The sequence below is a fragment of the Python bivittatus genome, unplaced genomic scaffold (genome assembly GCF_059951505.1).
Source record: "Python bivittatus isolate LINGU-HERP-01145 unplaced genomic scaffold, Pbiv_v1 ctg000570_np1212, whole genome shotgun sequence".
Lineage (NCBI taxonomy): Eukaryota > Metazoa > Chordata > Lepidosauria > Squamata > Pythonidae > Python > Python bivittatus.
The window spans coordinates 9,174,363-9,194,879 of record NW_028277097.1 but is presented as its reverse complement, the minus strand read 5'-3'; the positions used below and the strand labels follow the sequence as shown (position 1 = coordinate 9,194,879).

The 20,517-nt window shown below is 38.4% G+C and overlaps 1 protein-coding gene across 3 annotated transcripts in view; it reads right to left on the bottom strand.

The window, feature by feature from the left end:
- Positions 1 to 4,155: 4,155 nt before the first annotated feature.
- PRLR (prolactin receptor) overlaps positions 4,156 to 20,517 on the bottom strand; it is a 167,421-nt gene continuing 151,059 nt past the window's right edge. For all 3 annotated transcript variants that reach the window (XM_007426679.4, XM_025165705.2, XM_088152923.1), the window contains 4 exons: positions 19,492 to 19,633; positions 16,401 to 16,500; positions 14,811 to 14,880; positions 4,156 to 13,713 (listed from right to left, as the gene is read on the bottom strand). In XM_007426679.4, coding sequence (XP_007426741.2) covers positions 12,694 to 13,713; positions 14,811 to 14,880; positions 16,401 to 16,500; positions 19,492 to 19,633 — 1,332 coding nt within the window. In that variant the 3' untranslated portion in view covers positions 4,156 to 12,693. The remainder of the gene's footprint in view (positions 13,714 to 14,810; positions 14,881 to 16,400; positions 16,501 to 19,491; positions 19,634 to 20,517) is intronic.

Here is a 20,517-nt window from a genome sequence, read left to right as displayed (position 1 = left end):
AAACTATTGCCCCACAGAGAGAAAGCAATGATTGAACTTAGTACTGTTTTAATTAGACTTTTTAAAATTCCTTCCAGACATTTATTAATTTCTTCTGATGTCAGCAAGTTCAACTTGATTGACAGCAGTATATGACAAGTATCCTTCACAGGAGGATCCTTTTATAAAGATTCTGCCAATCCCCCTCCTTTGCTCTGGAGCAGGACATCAAAGAAGGGGGCAAGAAAATGGAAGGGCAGAGTATTCCAGTTCTGGAGTTATATTATATGGGTTAATGTTATGCTTGGGCTTAGGTGCAGCACATAAATCATAGCTGTGTACTAACTGGGCTTTCTTTCCCATGCAAATAAACTGGTGGGGACCATCAACATTGGGATGAGCAAACTGATTTGTCTGAAGGTGAAGCATCTTGGCTAGAAATGGTAGAAGATTAGGATCTTCTTGCAGATCTTCTGCAGTAGATCAGTGAGACTCATTCAGTTCCCAGTCATTTACAATATGTATAGTGAGAAAAGAAATGCTTTGTGAAAGGTGATGAAATTGGGTACTGAAACCAGGAAAGAAGTGCGGTTAGTAGTATGGAATAAAGAGTATTTTTTTGGAAGTGTGTACATGTATAAAAAGGCTGCAAGCTCAGTTCTAATATAAAACAATGTTCCTCTGGCTGAGGATTTGCTGTCTCTGTCTGGTTTGACCCTCTGCCCCACTGTTTTTGCACTTTGCAGTTAGACCTTGAATTCTGGTGGTGATGGAGGAGGAGGATCTGAGGGGATTGAAGCCTGGCTTAGTCCACTCTGCCTTGGACTAAGGGATCTAATGATCTGATCCATAGTAGCCTCATTCCTCTTTAGCGCTGTTTGTGCATTACCATAACAACTGTCTCTATGATAAACCAGGCATAGTCCCACAGGACGTATTTCTTTGCCCACTCTCCCATGGCTCTGTGCAGCTGCTGGTAGCCCTCATGATTTCACCCCCATATCCTACTGCTTTTATCATATTAACTAGTGGGGTACAGTTGCTTTTAGTGAGATTGTATATTTGTAAATGAAACTTTTAAATAGATCCCTATATTCTACAGGATATGGCAAGCGACAGAAGAATCAGTACAGTAAAGGTTCTAACCAAGTTATGCCAGCAAACCTGGAGAACAACACAATGGCCAACAGACTGGAAGAGGTCAAATTACGTATCAATACCAAAGAAAGGAGATGTGTCCAATTGCGCAAGCTATCACCTAATATCCTTAACTTCACATGCTAGCAACATGATGCTTAGAATCATACAAGGCAGATTACAGCCCTTCATGGAAAAAGAGATGCCAGATGTTCCAGCTGGCACTAGAAAAGGCCAAGGAACATAAGACATTATTGCTGAGGCACTCCGGATAACTGAGAAAGCCAAAGAATACAACAAAGAAGTCAATATGGGCTTTGCTGATTATAGAAAGGTCTTTGATTGTGTTGATTGTGGGATGTGCTTATAAATCATAGGAATCCCAGAGCATCTCATTAACTTTATGTGAAACCTATATACAGGTCAGGAAGCCACAATACAAACAGAACATGGTGAAACAGACTGGTTCCAGGTTGGCAAAGGAGTGCAACAAGGATATATACTCTCCCCTTATTTATTCAACCTATATTCTGAAGATATGTTAAGGCAAGCTGGATTGGAAGAAGATGCAGCATGGCTTTAAAATTAGAGGAAGAAACATCAATAGCCTTCACTATGCTGATGACACTATCCTGATAGCCAAAAATGCAAAGGATCTCCAAGCTCTAGTAATAAAAGTTAAGGAGCACAGTGAAAAAATGGGGCTAAAATTAAACATAAAGACGTCCACGCTAATGATACCAGATACAATAACCAGTCTTCGAACTGACTGTGGAGATATTGTAGTAGTAGATAGCTTCTGCCTTTTGGTGGAGTGGTTAAAGGCACCAGGCTAAAAGCTGGGAGACCATGAGTTCTAGTCCTGCCTTTGACACAATGCCAGCTGGGTGATTTCGGCCAGTCATTCTCTCTCAGCCCTAGGAAGGGGACAATGACATCTGGAAAACATTGCCAGGTAAATTGTGTAGACTTGTCTATATAGTTGCCAGGAGTCAAGGCTGACCCAAAGCCATGCACACCCATAAAAAATGATTACAGGTCCTGTAAAGTTCCATTTGGACTCTCAAGTGCCCTGGCACTGGACTCTATTTTGCAGGCACTCCCTGGTGTTGTGTGGTATAGAGATGATGCCATTGTCTGCGCAGCAATTGTTGAAGAGCTCTGTAATAGACTGATGGCAGTTTTGGTGAGATTCCATAAAAAAGGATTTAAACTAAACGACCGCAAGTGCCACCTTGGTCTTGAAGGAGCTGTGGTTTCACTGAAAGAACAGAATATGATCCAAAGATGGTGGAAGCAATCCTGTAAGCCGCAACTTCTGAGAAACTGGATTTCCTGATTTGTTCTAGTTACTTGTGGTGATCTTATGAAATTCATTGCTACTTATATGGATATTTCAGAATCACTGCTCCTATTGACTAGAAAAGTCTGCAACAACTGACTCTACATTTCAGCAACTGAAAGATGCATTAGCTAAGGAAACTTTTCTGTCTTATTATAATCTTCATTCACCAACTTTCGCAATGACTGATGCCAGTCCTGTAGGATTTGGTACCATCTTGCTACAGGCTGAAGATGGAACCAAAAAGCCTGTTGTGTGTCCAGCTGTTCATTATCTTCTTGAATTCTTTTTACCGTTTACTTCTCTTACCTTCCAGATCACAATCTCCCATATACCATGGCTGTCACTAGATGGGTCCATATTTAACTCTGTGGCTCATTAAGGCTTTAGTCAACAGAGGCTTTGACATAATGCTTTATGCAGTTATCGACCAGGTTACCAGTCTTAATCACATGCATGCTGCTATGGAAGGATGTAGTGCCCTGAAACAGAAAAATGCTGTATGTGACGGTCAGTGTCGATGTTTTCGCTCTGTCATGGTCTGATTATCATTTGCTCAGCTTATGCATGCAGGCCTTTGCAGATAAAGGAGAAAAGAAAAGTCCTTAGAATCACCTGCAAGCTGGCATGTTGGTTTCAAAAGAAAGAACTATGAAAGAAGCCACAGCAGAGAGACGGGTGGTGGTTGCGATGGCTGGTGTTCTAGACTTGGCAGAAAATGCTGCTGGAGGGAGAGGGGACTGGATGAGCGTGGAACAGAAGAGGCAGTGGCTGGGAGAGCCAGAAGCCAGAGAATCCACATTCAGGGAGAAGAAGAGGGGAGGATCCTGAGGCAGCTGAAGTATTATTATGCAAAGTAGTAGAAGATTAAATCACATAGTTAAGTTCTAAGCATTAAGTTTAGGTATTAGGGTACATGTTTATGTTTGGTGCACACACACACACACACACTTCACCTCTTACTCTGGCTTCCTTCGTATCCATCCCACCCTCCAGCCACAACATGCTGCATCCCTTGTTAACGGCAAGGATAATACTGATCAATTTTAGCAAGTTTTGATGATTATTCCACGATGGCAACCAGAGTTCAGTTTTACTGGCAGCATGCTCATGCAGTTCTATGCAAGCTAGGGTCTCTCATCTGGAGACACATTGTTCTTGCATCCACCAACTGGGCAGCACATGAAGTATACCGACACACGCTTAGCTATATATGTAGATGTCTGTATGAGAGCCAGTGTGGAACAGTGGTTAAGGAAATGGACGAGGAGCAGGGAGATGCTCTTTATGTTCATTCCAGATTTGTCTGAGCTCTCCAAATCAGACACTAACTAGACATTGACCCTCATAGACCACAGCCTAGAGTGGCTAATGGACACACCGATTGGGCAATTATGAGAACTGAAGTCCAACCCGTCTTCAAGATACCAATTTGAGAAAGCTGCTCTTAACAATAAAGACAGATGATGTTGATTGCCCTGGACTCCTTAGGAAAACCAAGAATAAGTTAAGGAAAATCTTCAAGAAATATTGTAATGGAGAATTCTGCCATTGCTGTCTGGGACTGTGTGCATCAACTGGCTTGCAGGAAGAGGTGAAAGGCTTGTGCTAAATGGGCTAAATCATGTACTGTCTCCTTAATTTAGTAAATATAGTAAGTTAGTAAAAGAAAAACAACTAGATTCCAAAATGTGCTCCAGAAACAGTTTAATACATTTGGTAAGATAACGAGGACCTTCCATACACATTAACAAAAGTAGAAATGGCATTGAAAACAATGGACATGTGAGAAAAGGATACAAGACTCAATAACAATTATTGATCATGGAAGTAAAATCTTGTTTAAACAAACATAAGTTAATCAAAGCAAACTTTTCCCCAGTTACCTTCAACTTAATAGTTCATCTTCCAAACACATTTAACAAACAATGTTTTCCTGAGCTTTTAATTTTATACCAGCATTCTCCAAATATTATTAAATGCAAATTATTGCCAATCTCTGTACCTATATTTTAATTTAGTCCATGCAACTGGGTATACATCATACAAATAATTGATAATATTGCTAGGTCTGTGAAACAATAAGCAAATCTTCTCTCTCTCTTAAATATATAAATTAAAATAACTATTTTAAAAATTAATAGGCTCATAATTTGTGTGTAATATGACCATACTAGTGACTACAAATTTGCCTTTTTTCAACTAGTGAGTGTGTGTGATTCAGAACATTCAAATACACATTGAATGAATGATTAAATGTGGCTTTTAAAATCTATATCTTATTCAGAAATTTTATGATAAAAAATCCCCAAGAAATTTTTGTGAATTGCAAGATACTTAAGGAAATACAAATCTTTAATGTGCAACTGTATTGCAAAAATTAGGCAAGAAAAAGCTGCAAAATTTGTGGTCAGATCTCAAATACACATCAATGGCATTTCCTAGCAATATAGACCCTCAACTGGGAAGCTTCTGACGACTATAAAAATGCAAAACATATTTTCCAATGACAGAGACGTTATGTCTTCTAAGGCAATTATCTTTTTAGAACTTAGGGCTTTCTTCTTGTTCCTAAAAATTAAGACAAGTTGAATGAAAAGCCCCAGAGTAACAAAATATTGGGTACTAGGCAAAGACAATTTTCTAGCCTCAAAACCACAGCACTGAGTCCTCATAAATAAATAGGCATGTTCTGCAACAACTAAATAGCAATTTCGCCTCTTGGGGGAAGAGAAACATTGAGTTTCTTCAGTCTGGATAAGCAGGGAATGATCAAGGGAGAAAATGTTTTAAGTTCCTACATTTTACACATTCCGAACTATGGAATGTAAATGCTGTAGTTTATTGAATGCCCCTGAAAAATGAAACTTGTTCAAAATGGGCCTTAATTAGTACAGGTTGTTTTGAGATCTTATTCTCCCTTCTTCATTTGCTGTATTCAGTGCCTTTTGCTTGCTTTTGGTTTTGCCATATAAATTCCCAGTCATATTTGATTTCTTAAAAAGATCCAAATACATCTCAGGAGGTGGGATTATTTTCTGGGTGTAGATGCCTTCACTTAAACTTGAAAGGTGATGTTGCCTCTTCCAAATAGCTGAAATCTCACAAAATTTTGGTGAGCTCTTTTGAAATTTCACAGAAAAGTGTAAAAACGTTGGGCAAACACGCAAACTCTTGCAAGAGAGTGAGATTCTCACCTAAGATTTTGCAATACTCTGACAATCTGGGGTCTGCAGAGACCTCAGGATAGAGTTACCAGATATCTGAGGAGGCAAAGGACACAGATAGGAAAGGAGGACAAATGGGGGGAAAGGAGGACACACTGTTTAAGTTTCTTGGCATCAGCTGCAAAAATTACAGTGAAAAACTGCAAAAAAAAAAAAAAAAAAGACTTGTGCGTACATGTATATGAAATGACTTTTTCCAGCATCCAAAAGGCTGGTTTTTCAATAGCAGGAATGTGCTAGAGCAGGTAAGGAGAGAAAAGCCTTCAGTGTGCAACTGATTAAAATCTTGTCAATTTCAGGCAGCAGCACAAATGGTAGGAAGGTATTAATCAACTAATTAAGGTCACAGAGTGGAGCTTGTTAACCTGGAGTTAGCGCTTATTAGGGAAGCGCTGTGGGGTGGAGAAAAGGTGCTTAGGAAGAGATACTCAAAAAGCCAGACAATATTTAATTTGAAGGCTATGTCTGCTGGATGGAAGATATGACATGTCCTCCTTTTCCCTGACCTCAGGAGGTCTGACAAGTGCTTTGGAGCCACTGATGCTGTGTTATCATTTTCTGGTATACTCCTAGGACTGAAAGTTGGGGATGGAATTAATCTTTCCCTCAGACTATTTTACCTTCTCCACTTCTTTAAAAATAAATCCACATACTCCTCAAAACATCTATAAAATACCAAGCTTGTGAACTGCTTTCAGTCTGAGATTTTGCAGGCCTTGTAATAAGAGTTCACATTTATTTTAGGTTTTTATTCTCCTAACATTATTTGAAAAGGCTCTTCCAGAGATCTTTCTTTGACAATTTTCATGATACTTGGCCTATCTATTGCATCTACCTATGTCTATCTTCTTACTTGCTGAATTTATCTCTTACCTTTCCTCTGGGGACTCAGGGCATGGATCAGGAGAGACTCCTTCAATTTTACCCTCACAGCCACCCTGGAGATGAAGAGGGCTCAGAGAGAATGACTGCTCCAAAGCCGTACTGTGAGATGGATGGTTGGCTGGACTTGAATGTGGGTCTCCCAGTCCAAGTCCAATGTTTATGTTACACCGGCTCTTTATGGGTATTTTCCTACTGCTGAGTTGAAATGGTCTCCACCTATCCTTGAGTCAACAGAAAACTATACTAACAAGAAATTGGTTCCCCTTGTTGCTAACCTCTATTCCCAGTCACTGCCCATTCCGACTTCCCTGCAAAGGAAGGGTGACACAGTCTGAGGGTGAGGTTGTCCTTGGGCGGTGTCAATATAACTGGGGAAATATTACTTTAAACCAGTACAGTGAAGAATGATTTAAGCCTTTCTCACTCATAGGCTGGGAACAAGAAAAAGACAATGTAGTAGCACATTCATGACATGGTTAGGTGTAAGTGAGGAAAGACCCTATATAGGCCACATCTTAATGAAGGATAAATGTCAAAGAGGCATTACAAGAACATTATGAGCAAAAGCGAGTCCCAATGGTTTGCTGTAGAGAGTAAGGAAGATGACCTTGACAGAAATATGCATGAACTGTTACCTAGGCAAAAGGGGCTCATACATTGTTTGACAATGAGATTACATTTGGCAAATGCCTCTCTATTCATTGAACTATAAGAAGGAGGAGGAGGTACAGCATAGCCAGAACTGCAAGATTCTGTTATTACTGTATAGCCAAACTCAATAAAAGTAGTTTTAGCCTCCTTGTGGAGTTGATTTCCAGGTCTGATCCATCTAGCGGGGGTGACATCTATTGAGTTAAACAGAGCCAGTTCACCCATGTACAGTAGCTTGCTAGTTTTCGGACATTGACAACTTCTGTCCCGTTTTTGCAGTTCCAAAGCAGTATTAAAAGGAGGTGATGTAATAGGCCCCCAGTCAATGGACTTCCATACATGGTGCATAAGAATGAGCTAAATTTGGCTTAGTGGGTTAAAATTGTACAGGACACCTTAAATCAATATAATTATAATATTTACATTATGGGAACAATTGGCATTGCACATGCTAAACACCTTTTTGAGAACTGCCAGTTTAAGCAGCATCAGAATATGAAACACCACCTTTCCTAAAAAAAATTAAGTAATTAGAAACTATCATTTTATTTCTGATCATCAAAGGAACTAACTGCATGCAGACAGGGGTCATTCAGTTTATTGATTACAAGATTCTTTCTCCAAACTCTTTGGACAAAGCTTTTGATTCCTGAATTTACAGCATGTCCTGTGGAACCTTTACAGCATCTGACCAGAAGGAAATGATAATGAAATTCAGCAGAATCTGATGGGTTGAATACAGCCTCTAAGAGCAACCCAGGGGTAAACCTAAGTTTTATGAAGTTTAACAATTGCTTGATGTATGTGCACACTCACTTCCTGATTGGAATGGAGAAACACGTCTCTGCATGTAATTAGCTATCAGCACAAGGTACATTCAGACCTTAAAATAAGCATATGGTCTACGCTAATCTTCATGCATCTAAATAATGGCTTAAGATTGCTATATAAAAAACAAACACAGCTCACTTTGGCACATAGTGTGAACTATTTCCAGCTCTCTTGACTTACGTAAATGTGCTTCTGTGATTCAGGCAAGTATCAAAGCAATTACAAAAGACTCAATTCGCTCCTTTTGAAATATTCAGCAGTCAGAAACTGCAATCTCTTTTTTTCTTGCTGGTCATAGAGCACATTTACTACTAAATAAAGTAAATACGCCTATTTTTTGTTGGCTTTTAGAGGGGCAAGAAAGCATGAGGTAGCATGATTTGTCCAGAAAAAAACAAAAACAGAATAAAACCTTGGGCTGCTATACCCGTTTGAAAGTATTCACAATTGTATGGCTTTCCATCACTTACATACAGTATCTAGCTGGCTTAGTTTATTTTGGTTTCTCAGCACAACTTTCAACATATCATCTTTTTAATGTTTTTTATAGTTCTTTTATTACTAAGCCGCTTAGGGTCACTTATATAGTGAGATGGGCAATGTATAAATTTGATTAATAAAAAAAATCTTAAGCCAACAAAGAATTACCATGGCTATCAACGTTTGCAAATAAGAAATAAGTCCCACTGCGTTCCTGGGAGTTGCTTAGGACTGGAGCTGAAGGATATAAATTAGGGTTATAACTATGAACTCCATATCCAAAATATTTTAGCAATCACCACAGGCAAATCATCAAGGATAAACTGAAGTGAAAAAAACTAATCCAGATGTGTAGTTTAACAAAAACTGCACAGAACATGACCACCTCTGTAGGACAGAATTTGTTTAAACTTTGGAGTTGGGAATACACATCTGCTCTCTCATTCTTAGTCTGGAATAAAAGCAAGAGTATTTTTTTTTAAAAAGCAACAACAACAACAATTCACTTATCATTATAACACACCATAGGATATAGGCTGGTAATATAATTTATAATTTGGAACAATCCAGGTACCGTATCATACTGTTAAAGATTTCAATTATTTAAAAGACACACAGCTCAAACACACACATCCAATAATAAAGCAAGCTGGGATTTTTGTGAGATAATCAAAAGTCATATGATTTTGAAGTTCTTACCCTAAAGTCATCCTCAAATTCTCAGGAAACCTTGCATTTGAACCCTGAAACTTTGCAGAAATGGGGGGTTTCAGCCATTTGAAACATTTATTAATTAACATTTATTAATTTGATTTGAAGTTACTGTGGATTCCATTTAGGATTGTCAATGAGATTATGGTACTCACAGGCATAATACTTGCCAACCCCTGGCATAGGGCATCGAATAGGTTTCTTATACATATCGGTTAAAAGCCAGTTGAACTAAAAATATTAGTGGAAACTTGACTGAAAGCAGCCGTGCAAAAAAAAGGTAGAATTTTAGTCAAAAGGGAGGTAATTATTTGCTAAACAATAGAAATGTGTACAGAACAATTCTATACAATATATAAATTTTGTAGAACACTGAACAAAGTAATTTGCATTATTACAATTTAAAGGCTTACATGTTATTTAACTATATATAGCAAACTCTCCATTTAATGGTCCTCAATTTAGTAGACTCTGGATTCAACTGACAAATTTTTGTTCAGACTCTTTTTCCATTTAACAGATTAATGTCCTTTAAATCAAGAAGTTGTGTGTTAAATCAAGGCTTTACTGCCATTTATAACAATTATGGAACGAAGCAAATGACATAAATTGACAGAAGTGACATAAATGTAGCTTTGATGGATATGGTAGATTTAACAGACACTCTCCCCCCCCCATATATTGAGTTTTTAATTGTACTTGAAACTATGTACAATCTTGTGAAATGGCAAAACAAGATCTAGTGCATATTTTTATAACTTTTCTTAATATGCATCACATCATAGCTTATATTAATGCAGGAATTAGAGCTGGACGCAAATGGCCTTTTGAAATTCTCCACTAAATACGTTAGCAGAAAAGGTAAATAGGTGATTTTTCTGAACATCTCCGGGGGAAGGAGACATCCATCAACAATTTCTTGAGGAATAAACTCCCTTTTATCGATGACAATATCCATAAGTGGAAAAGTCTAATAGGAGGAGTTCTTTCATAATGTCTTCCTTTTAAATTTAATTAAATTGTGGAAAGCCAGGGAGGCTGTGGAAAGAGGATTGTGCAATGAAATATAGGACATTCACACACTCCCCTTGACCACCTCTAACAAAATTCAAGGCAAGTACACCACCCTCCAACCATAAGTATTTTTCCAAAAGTCTCCTTTGAATTAACATCTAAAACAAATGCTCTTTTGTCAAGTTGAATGAGAACTGATAGAAAAAAAGAGAGGATAAATTTCTGCCCAGTAGGATAGGAACATCTGTAAATTGCATTTGGGGGTTGGTATACCACGGCTAGTTAGCGTGTAGCAATCTTCCCCAACCTGGTGCCTTCCAGAAACGCTGGGCCGCACCTTGGAGTGTTGTGGCCTACACAGGCAACTGCCTGGCCCCAGCTGGCTGGGAATTCAGAGAACTGCAGTCCTGGTGCATCAGGAGATGACAAGACTGGGACCATCTCTCCCTTGTCTGCCAAGAACTGACTCCTGACCAGCATGCATAATGGGATAAAGGAGCTCTGATGCCCTTGACCAAAAGCCCATCTATTTCTCTCACCTCTTTTCTATTTTATCCATAGGCTTTTCCAATAGCTGTTACTGGCCAAAATGGTTCATTGAATTACAAAACTGCAAAAAGGTTGGCATGTTTACAGCTAGAACTTTCACTCTTAGACTTCTCACTCCCATCGAGAATAAATGCTTCTTGGCACAAAGGGATCCCCACAGACCAGAGGCATTGTTGCCTCCCCCTTGTGCAAGTTTGCGTGCTTTGCATTCAGATGGCTTCAGAATTCAGCATCATCGCTGGACGCTTTCCCGAACCCGGTAGAGCTGGGAATTTCCAGCCCACACAGTGAACCAGATCTCATAAAGGTAGCTGGATACACATTCAGCACTATTCTTACAACAGTCACGTTTTATTATAAAAATGGTAGCTTCCTCTGTTATTTTCTGCTTTGCTTGCAGAGGCAAAAGAGACAATGAAACTTTGGATAAATAAATAGCACTGGGAAGCTAGAAAATAAATTAATATTTAGAATAAAAAAATAATCTGCAAAAGTACACTGGGGCTATATTAAAGTAGCTTTTTTATTATGTACAATAAGGCAGTATATGAAATTGAATTAAACTTTAAGTTAAAATAGAGAGACCTAGAAGTGGGCTAGTTTAAATTTCCTGTTTCCCCCAAAGGTGGGAATTCTAAAATCACTTACTTTGTAAGTAGTCTCACTAGTGCCAATGGAGATCTTTGCAATGAGTTCAACCAAAAAGGAATCCAAGAACCTAACACACTAAAATCAAACAGGAGACACAGATTTTTTTTTCTCCCTAGTTAGGTATGTTTTAATAGATTAGATGAGCTAAGATTTTTAACATTTATAAAACTAGGGCTTTTTTAAATAGGAAAAAAAAGGCAGAAAAGTAACAACAACCCTTTCTGAGCTTCTAAAATGTGTTAAAATATATAGCAGCATGTGACATAAAATTGCAGATTTTCACTAGCAGCATGTCATAGGACCTGTATGAATAACAACAGAGCAATCATGCAGCATCTTATGGGTGTAGATTTTCTGTCATGGAACTCAGGAATTTGTTTGGTTGTTAAGTGTCATATTTATTCTACTGAAGCAACAACAAAGCCTGTAGTTTTTGGCTGGTAAAAGAATGACCCAGCTTGGGTATCAGCAATGAGTTTCCCTGGACACTGCCATGAGCCCCCTATTACTGACATGGTTCCTTGAGATGTTCTAATGCTTCCACTGAGCACTCACACACACACACACACACCCCAGCCACAATTGCCCGTAGCTCAGCAGAGCAATATAGCACAGATCTGGGTTACTCTGGGAAATATAAATGGTGGCTATTCAGGGTTCTTTAATGTCATCAATCTTTCCTATTTGGAGAAAATAAGAGACAGCAGGTAGGAAACACCTCTCTCTCAAATGATGAGGAGGAGGGGCTGATGTACAAAACAGTTATCAGAAATCTGAGGGTGATACAATTCTGTGGCACTCAAAAGAGGAATGCTCTTGAGTGCAAGTCCTGTGCTCTTGTATATTTCTTCTGCATGGTGTCAGATTTCATGGCTCAATAAATGAGAAGTAAATATGGTGGGTTGCATATCTGTTGTAGCCTTCACACCAGGATGGCCACTGCCCAATTACACCTTAACCAGCAATATTTGACACTTTGTCCTTTTTGATAAGACATGTCAGAAATAGGTGCTGTTGATTGTTATAGTTTGGAATAAAATCATGACACATACTTTTGATTTCCTGAAAGTCAGACTTCACAAAAATAATTCTCCTAATCACAGACAGCAAGATGATCTTTTTTCTCTGTTCTTAATGACCGAATATAAAGCATAAAAAGATGTGAGCTCCAGCTGAGCAATTTTGTGCCCAGAATGTTTATTTTCCTTGCATCACCTGGGAATTTCAATCTGTTCATTAATGAAAGGCTGCCATAAGGTTATTTGGATCCATATAATCTAAACCACCAGTCTGTATTTTGCACATGTTTGGAACTGGGAGGCAATAGACCATGTTTTTTTCTGCCTGGCTCTGCTGGTTGGACTCCTCTGGAAGTTCCTGAAAAGAAGGCAGAGCCTCTATTCTGGACTCTGGTAATAATACCAAAATATGATTAGCTACAACAGTTGAAACCTTGCTGTATTCTTTTGCATCTGTAGGCACAGGACCCTTTTCAGTTTTGTCAACACTTTCTTTCTGCTTGGGTAGCACAGCCAACACTCCGTCATTGCTGACTTTGTGAATCTCTACATAATCCATTGGCTTTGTAGACGTAAAAGGTGATTGCCTTGGAGGTGCCAGCCAAAATACCTCTTGATTAAACTGAGTACTTAGAGACAAATTTGCTCCATCCTCCAGTTGGGCTGTTTTTTCTTTACTAATAGTCTCAATGGATTCAGGAGGTTGAGAACAATGCTTTCTTTCACTTCTCCCCAAGATGGGTGACCTTCTTACATTTGTGCCTTTGAGTGCCATTTTGCAGATTTCTACGGTATCATGAGAAGAGCACTTTGGACTGTGAGGGTTCCCTGGCTGGTCTCTAGGCCACATATATGCTTTTGGGCTCCCACTGGTCAACCATGAGAGATGCCTTTCAGAGTCTAGTTTTAATATTTCTGATAGTTTTTTTGTATCAGTGTTCCTTTGTACCTCATCAGGATCCAGTACTTTTACTTCAGAGGGATGTTTTCTGGCTTCCTTATATTTCTCTTGCAGTAGAGATGGACTCTCAGAGCTTCCTCTTCCTGAGTCGCAGTCTGTTTCCTGGTGTGCTGGCTTTACAGTTTTATTGAGGTGACTCTTTCCATGATTTGGCATTAGCTGTTGATCTTCACTGTCATCTATCTCCAAAAATTCTATCAGCAGATCTTCATAGTCTGAAGTTGGAGGAAAACCCTGGCAGTCGAGAGCACTCAGTAATTCTTCAGTTTTCCCTGCCTGGAGAAAGATGAAATACACACTGGATGACTATAATTCTTACATAAGAACGACCTGAACACATTTGAACATACAGCAGAAGAAATACAGATTCTTACAGATTTCTAAAGGGTATAACATTTTTTAAGCAGAAAGGTGCATGTACCAATCAAGCCAAAAAGTTGTTGGAGTCAGGATAAAGCTATATGTAACTTAATGTAGAAATTTTATATATAGCAACTTTCACATTAAATATTTGGGAAGTGCTCCTGCGGCTGCATTTAAAATTTGGGGGGGCCTGTATGAAACCCTGGGGTTATAGCTTTGCATCCTGATATATAAATAGGCACTAAATTGGTGCAGAATATCAAATAAACACCAACAAATCTATTTTATGAATTTGTTATAAGGATCAGAATGAGAAAATAATTTATTTGAAAGAGGTGCTTTAGGACACATGTGAGCACATATGAAGCATCTCCTTTTGACCTGTTAAAGCAGCTGCATCTTTTTCCAGACTCATGGGATGCTTCAGGAGTTGCTTCCAGCTGTTTCCACAAGTATCTGCCTGCATATTTGCTTTGTTTCTCTGGGAAAAGTAGCTAATTTTTCATTAAAAAAAGGTGCTTGGTACACACTACTGCATATTCCAAGGCATTTCTTTTGAAGGAATTGCATAGCCCTATAACACACATGAAATGCTTTGTCTCTTGAAAATGCACAGTTGTTCAATATTGTGGTTAGCAGGAGACAAACTGTTGCATTGTGGCATACTCTGATACAATACCAAATATTGTATCAAAAATGAGATATGGCAAGCCCAATTCTGATTATAATCATAACTGAGGAGAAGAGAAAGCTCCCTATTCTTACTCCATGTTTCCAATCCAGAATAGACCTTCTGCACTGGTTCTTAATCAAAGAAAATCCCATTCAAAGGAAACGTGTCTGTATATGAAAATAGGGAACTTGTTTGCTTTAAGTTCAGGCAGATTAGCAATAGCAGAAAAATTATCCATTTGGAAGGCTCAATGTTTCTTCCTTGATGTTCTTTGGTCAACCAGTGTGTGACCAAAGTAAAGGATTTTCGTATTCTTGGTGAGAACCCAAGCTCTCACCTGTAATAGTTGAGCATCAAAACCTTTTATTTTTGGACCTGGAACTGGTGGTAGAAGGCGAGCCACCATCCTGAAATGCAAAAGAGAGACAGAAAAAACAAAATTCCAAAAGTGAACTTGATTTTACAATTATTTCCTTCCTCCTTAGGTTAAAATGATATTTCTGAAGGCAGTTAATGCAGTGGGATTTAATTCCTTTTCCAATAGATTTGAACATAAAAATAGCTCTGCTTATTTTGGAACATTTTAAGAAGGGCTCCTTGCAGGATATGGGTGACTCTTCAATGGCTTGGAATTGGCAGAGCCCAGGAGGAGACTGTACAGATTGGAAGAGAGTTGTTACTCTAGCCTCCAACATCATCCTTTGAATAAGGCTTTTTGATGCAAGCAGATACCCAAAGACTAGTGTTTCTCAACCTTGATAATGTTAACATGTGTGGAGTTCAACTCCCAGAACTCTCCAGCCATGCTGGAGTTGAATTCCCCCAGCCATGTGGAGTTGAACACCACACATCTTAAAGTTGCCAAGGTTGAGAAACATTGCTCTAGACTTTTTGAAATAAGAAGTTCAGAGGGGATAAAATATTTTCCCTCTCATCTTTTGGTTACTGGGCTCAAATAAAGTTGGATGCAAATACTAAATGATTAAAAACTCTAGACTACCATTCAGTGGCAATACTGGTATAAGTTGCACATGGAAGGCCATCTTCAGATAAAAAGATCTCCAGTACCAGCATTATTAAAGATTTCCTCTGCCTCCTGCTCCTCAACTGATTGTTCACAGACAGTTGGCTACAGATAGCATCTACTATGTTTGAGTCTGATTATTCCTCATTAAATATTAACCATGGCAAAGAGGTCAGAATTGGGACCAGAGTGGACAGAGATAAATTTCAAATGTTTTTTCCCATGTTATAGGTCTGTTAGTAATCACATCGAGTTACTACTTGCTCCAAGCAGGAAGCCTATTATGACTTTCCACTCCTGCTGTTTAAATAAGAAAAATGAGGTAGCATGCATGTATTTAAGTAAGATCTAGATTGGCACTGGCATTCTTTAAAGAGAAATATTAGAGTTGGAGTATAGGATTTTGGTGCACAAACCTGACACTGTGTTTTTGGCTTTGGGACACAGGAATTGACTGTACAACATATTAAACCATCATTTGTTTAGCCATGAATTACTGAATAATACAATTAATGGGATCTGCACAACATGCTAAGTCATAAACTGAAGTTTACAAACCACAATATACTAACCCCAAATCAAACTAATCATATTACTCTTTATCAACACCAATCTGAAATGCTGATATTTAGAAAGTATTCTTTAAGTGAAGGTAGAATGATCAATTCTTAATAGCTAGACAAAGCTTGAACAATCAGTGGGCTAAGATCATATACATATATAGTGGAGATCTGTAAATAAACCCCTAGTATTTGCCTAGTCCAGAGATGAGCAGAACCCAATATTTACAGATAGGCAGTAATCCATTAGAGAGGAACAGCAACCTTTTCCCTCCACTCCCAATGTAGATTTTATGGCAGGTTTGTTTTTGTGCAACTTGCAATATCCAAAGTTGTAGCTTACTTGGTTCTTTTCAAAGCCAATATCCAAATCAGGATCAAACATGTGGCAATTGATAAAAAAACCACAAAGATCCAAACCACTACATCCTTTAGGCTGATACCTAAGAGAGAAAACAAGCAGGTTTAAATTTCAACTTTTTTAACTTAGAGGAGAAATTTTATCTCCATAATTTTATTTTATCTCCATAACTCTCTGAAGCTAAGTTATGGTGCCATGACTGATTCAAGAACATCCAATGAGAGGTGAAGTTTGACCTGTGTTATCACATTTGCTCCTATATAAATCCATGGTCATAAGTAATCTCTTCACGAAACTACATGTCTTTAAGCTTCCTCAAGATGGATTATCATGGCATACCAAATTTTATACCAGAGATGAGCAACCTGAGATCCTAGGATTACATGTCTACATCCTGAGCCCATTGGCAGCAATGGCTAAAAATAGCGTTGTTGTTTTTTTCAAAAAAGAAATCCTCTCAAATAGTCTACCCCAAAACCAAGAAATAAATGTAGGCTTAATTTAGAATCAACTAAATTAAGGGCTATGCCCCCAACTGTGGCTGTCACCCTTCCAACTTTTATACAATGGTATAAATACTCAAGTACATATCACATGTAAACAACATCAAGTTCAAAAAATTGTATGCAATTTTTAGATCTCATCTTTATTTTTTTTAAATGGAATATTTATTCCTATCAACTAGTCTTTTACAAATAGAGCAGACAATAAAGGGTTAGAAATTTCATTTCCATGATTTTTACAGGAGTTGGTTGTTTGAATCACAGAATCAGAGGGGCCACTTAGTCCCACTCATCCAACACTCCTTTAAATGGCAGGAATCCAAATTAAGACACCCCTGACAGATGGCCACCAAATTTCTGTTTGAATCTAGCCAGTGAAGGAGAATCTGCCACTCCCCTTTCATAACTGGTTCCTCTGCTGAATTGCTCTTCCCATTAGGAAGTTTTTCCTAACACGGAAAGGGATTTGCCTTCCAGGAATTTCAGACTATAAATCTACAGTTCTTTTCTCTGGGATGGTAGAAAACAGCCTTGTACTTCATATGTGTGGTAACTCTTCTGATCCTTGAAAAGTGATACCACATCTCCTCTCTTTTTTTCAAGACTAAAGATGTCTAATTCCTTCAGTCTCTCCTCATGAGATTTAAAAAGTATGTAAGGTATCAAAATGACATTCATAAAAAAAGAAAAGAAAAGAAAAACCAGAATCATGCCCTAGTGGTTCACCCTGTTTGTATCTGTGGCCTTTCTCTGCCCCAATTTAAAGCATTTAATCCTGTTCAGCCAAAACAGGTCCCAAAGTAGCTTCAGTAACTTGGGATGGGTAAATTAGGGAAAGTTATAAACAAAAATGTCAGTATGAAAAGAAAAGTAAATTTGGGTTCTTTTAAGAAATTCAGGTCTAATGTGGAAACTACTTGAACTGAACTTATAATTGAATATACAGTGGTACCTCGGGTCACGAACACTTCTGTTCACGACCAATTCGGGTCACGAACAGCTCCGTTCGCAAAATTTTGCCTCCGTCCGCAAACGCCAGATCGGGTGACGAACAGGATCTGCGGCCATTTTCCCTGCCGTGACATGTGGTCGTGGCTTCCTGTAGGGAGGGGGATTCTCCCTCCAAGCAATAACCGCCTCCCCACCCGCCTTCCTATCCTCCACGCCAGAAGTCGCGTCGAGCAAGGTTAGTGTTCTCTCTCTTCGTACTGTACTTTGTGTCATATTTTTGTGGTTTTAAAAAAAAAATACATATGGTTCAGAACGGATTAACCGTAATTACATTGAACCTTATGGGGAAATTTGATTCGGGTCGCGACCAATTCGGGTTGCGACCAGAGTCGCGGAACGAATTAAGTTCGTGAACCAAGGTACCACTGTATATAAAACTGACACAGTGTGAAACTGACTGATTTTTCTATCTCTATCAGTACACAACACAACAAAATCTCAGCTCACACTTTTACTATCTTAAAGATACAACACAAATGAAAAAAAAAGCAATCCAGGCTTCACAGAACACACCGTAAGGCTGTGTGTCTGGCTATATTGGAAGAGGTGCCCCCTCCATTTCCTGACCTATTTGATCAATTTTATGGCATTTATTGTTATACTGCTAGTTATACTGAAGTCTTCCCCAATCCAGGTGTTGGACTTGAATTTCCAAGATTTGCAGTCAGGTTGGGAAAAGCACATTATATTTTATAATCCCTCTCCCCACTCCCATTTAAATAATAAAGTATGAATGTTAGTTGCTGATGTTACCATACAGGACAAGAAAATCTGGACACAGAATTACAGTAGGGACATGGAATGCACGTGGGGAAACTCAAAACACTGAAAGAAGAAATGAAATGGCTACAAATTGACATCTTAGGCATTAAAGAATTGAGATGGACTGGGGTTGGACCCTTTCAGTCAGAAGATCACATCATTTATTACTCAGGACATGAAAAACAAAGAAGAAACGGTGTTGTTTTTAATAGTTAGGAAGGGTATAGCAAGAACACTACTTGGCTACAATACAATCAGTGACCGAATAATATCAATTAGACTTCATGAACAACCCTTGAATATGACAATCATTCAAGTGTATGCTCCAGCTACCAATACTGAAGAAGAGGAGGTTGATGATTTCTATGATCAAGTTCAATTTTAAATTGACAGAACACATACCACCATTTTCAAGAAGAACATCAGGAATCATTTTGAAGTCTTGAACCTCATTGATAGAGAGCTATTGATAGCGAAAAGTTTGTATATTCTCCCCTTATTTATTCAACCTATATCCTGAATATGGTGGGGCGGGGGGGAGAAAACAAAGCCAAGGAACTCCACCAATTCCTGTCCTCAGTATGCTGTCTGTACTATAAACAAGGATGGCACCATTTACAAGTATCATGCCCATGGCAGGATAGAGAACTACACATTTTATGCCAATATAGTTTTCTGCTGGCTCAAGGACTGGAAAATAGCATTTTAATTCTGCCATGAGGAAAAGCCTGAGGCTAAACATGCTCTTGGTTTCATATGCCTCGTGCTAATAAAAAGCCAGACAAGGGTTACCTTACCTTTTTGGAGTTTAATATAACTTTTAAGGCTCCAGATGCTCCAGTTACCGTGATCTGATCTGCAACGAACCTGTGCAACATATCTTTCTCCTGGATTCACACTGAACATCTTATAAGTTGTCCTTTGACCAACAAATATTTTCTGGAAATATAAGAATACAAACATGTATAAAAGAGCTTCTATATAAAAAAATGCAACAGCGAAGTACAAGTAGTCCTGGTTTAGCGACCACAATTGGGACCAGCAACTTGGTCATTAAGCAAACTGGTCGCTAAATGAAACCACAACTGTGCTAATGATCTTACTTCAGCTTTCCTTTGCTTTAAAGACCTGCTAAGGTAATAAATGTGAGGATTGGCCATAAAGTTACTTTTTCATCACTGTTGTAACTGTATAATGATATATTAGTTATTTTGACCAGAAAAGGGACATTTAAAAAATATGTATAGTCTGGAGAGTGAAGGAGATTAATAGTTTTGCTTTCTACTCTTGCAATAATGAAATTTAGGATTCAAGTAGACAAACTGTTTGACAGTTGGGACAGATTTTTAAAAAAGAACTTCTATATAAAGTATTCCAATTCATCCCATCCTGGTTAACCCAGATCACTTTACATACAGCCAAATGACACAGGTAATGTCTTATCCAGTTTTGCCCTTAGACTGCTTTTAACACAGCATTGCAACTGCAGCTCCTGAAATCTTTGGATGGGGTCCCTAAAACCCTTCCCAAAATTTCTGTCATGTGGGGATGTCTGCAGGGGGGTATCTACTATCTGGTCCTCTTGTCCACTTCACTAAGATGCAATTTCTAATGTGACAGAAAGTGTATGTGTGTGTGTGTGTGTGTGTGTGTATATATATATATATATATATATATATAATATTAAATGAGTTGAATTATTAAATTTTAATTAATATTACATTTAATTTAAACCAAATCAAAATTAGGTTTTGGTCTTAGCAATTTCTTACCATTCCTGCCCATTTCTGGGAATATGGTACTTACATGCTACTTGAAGGCCA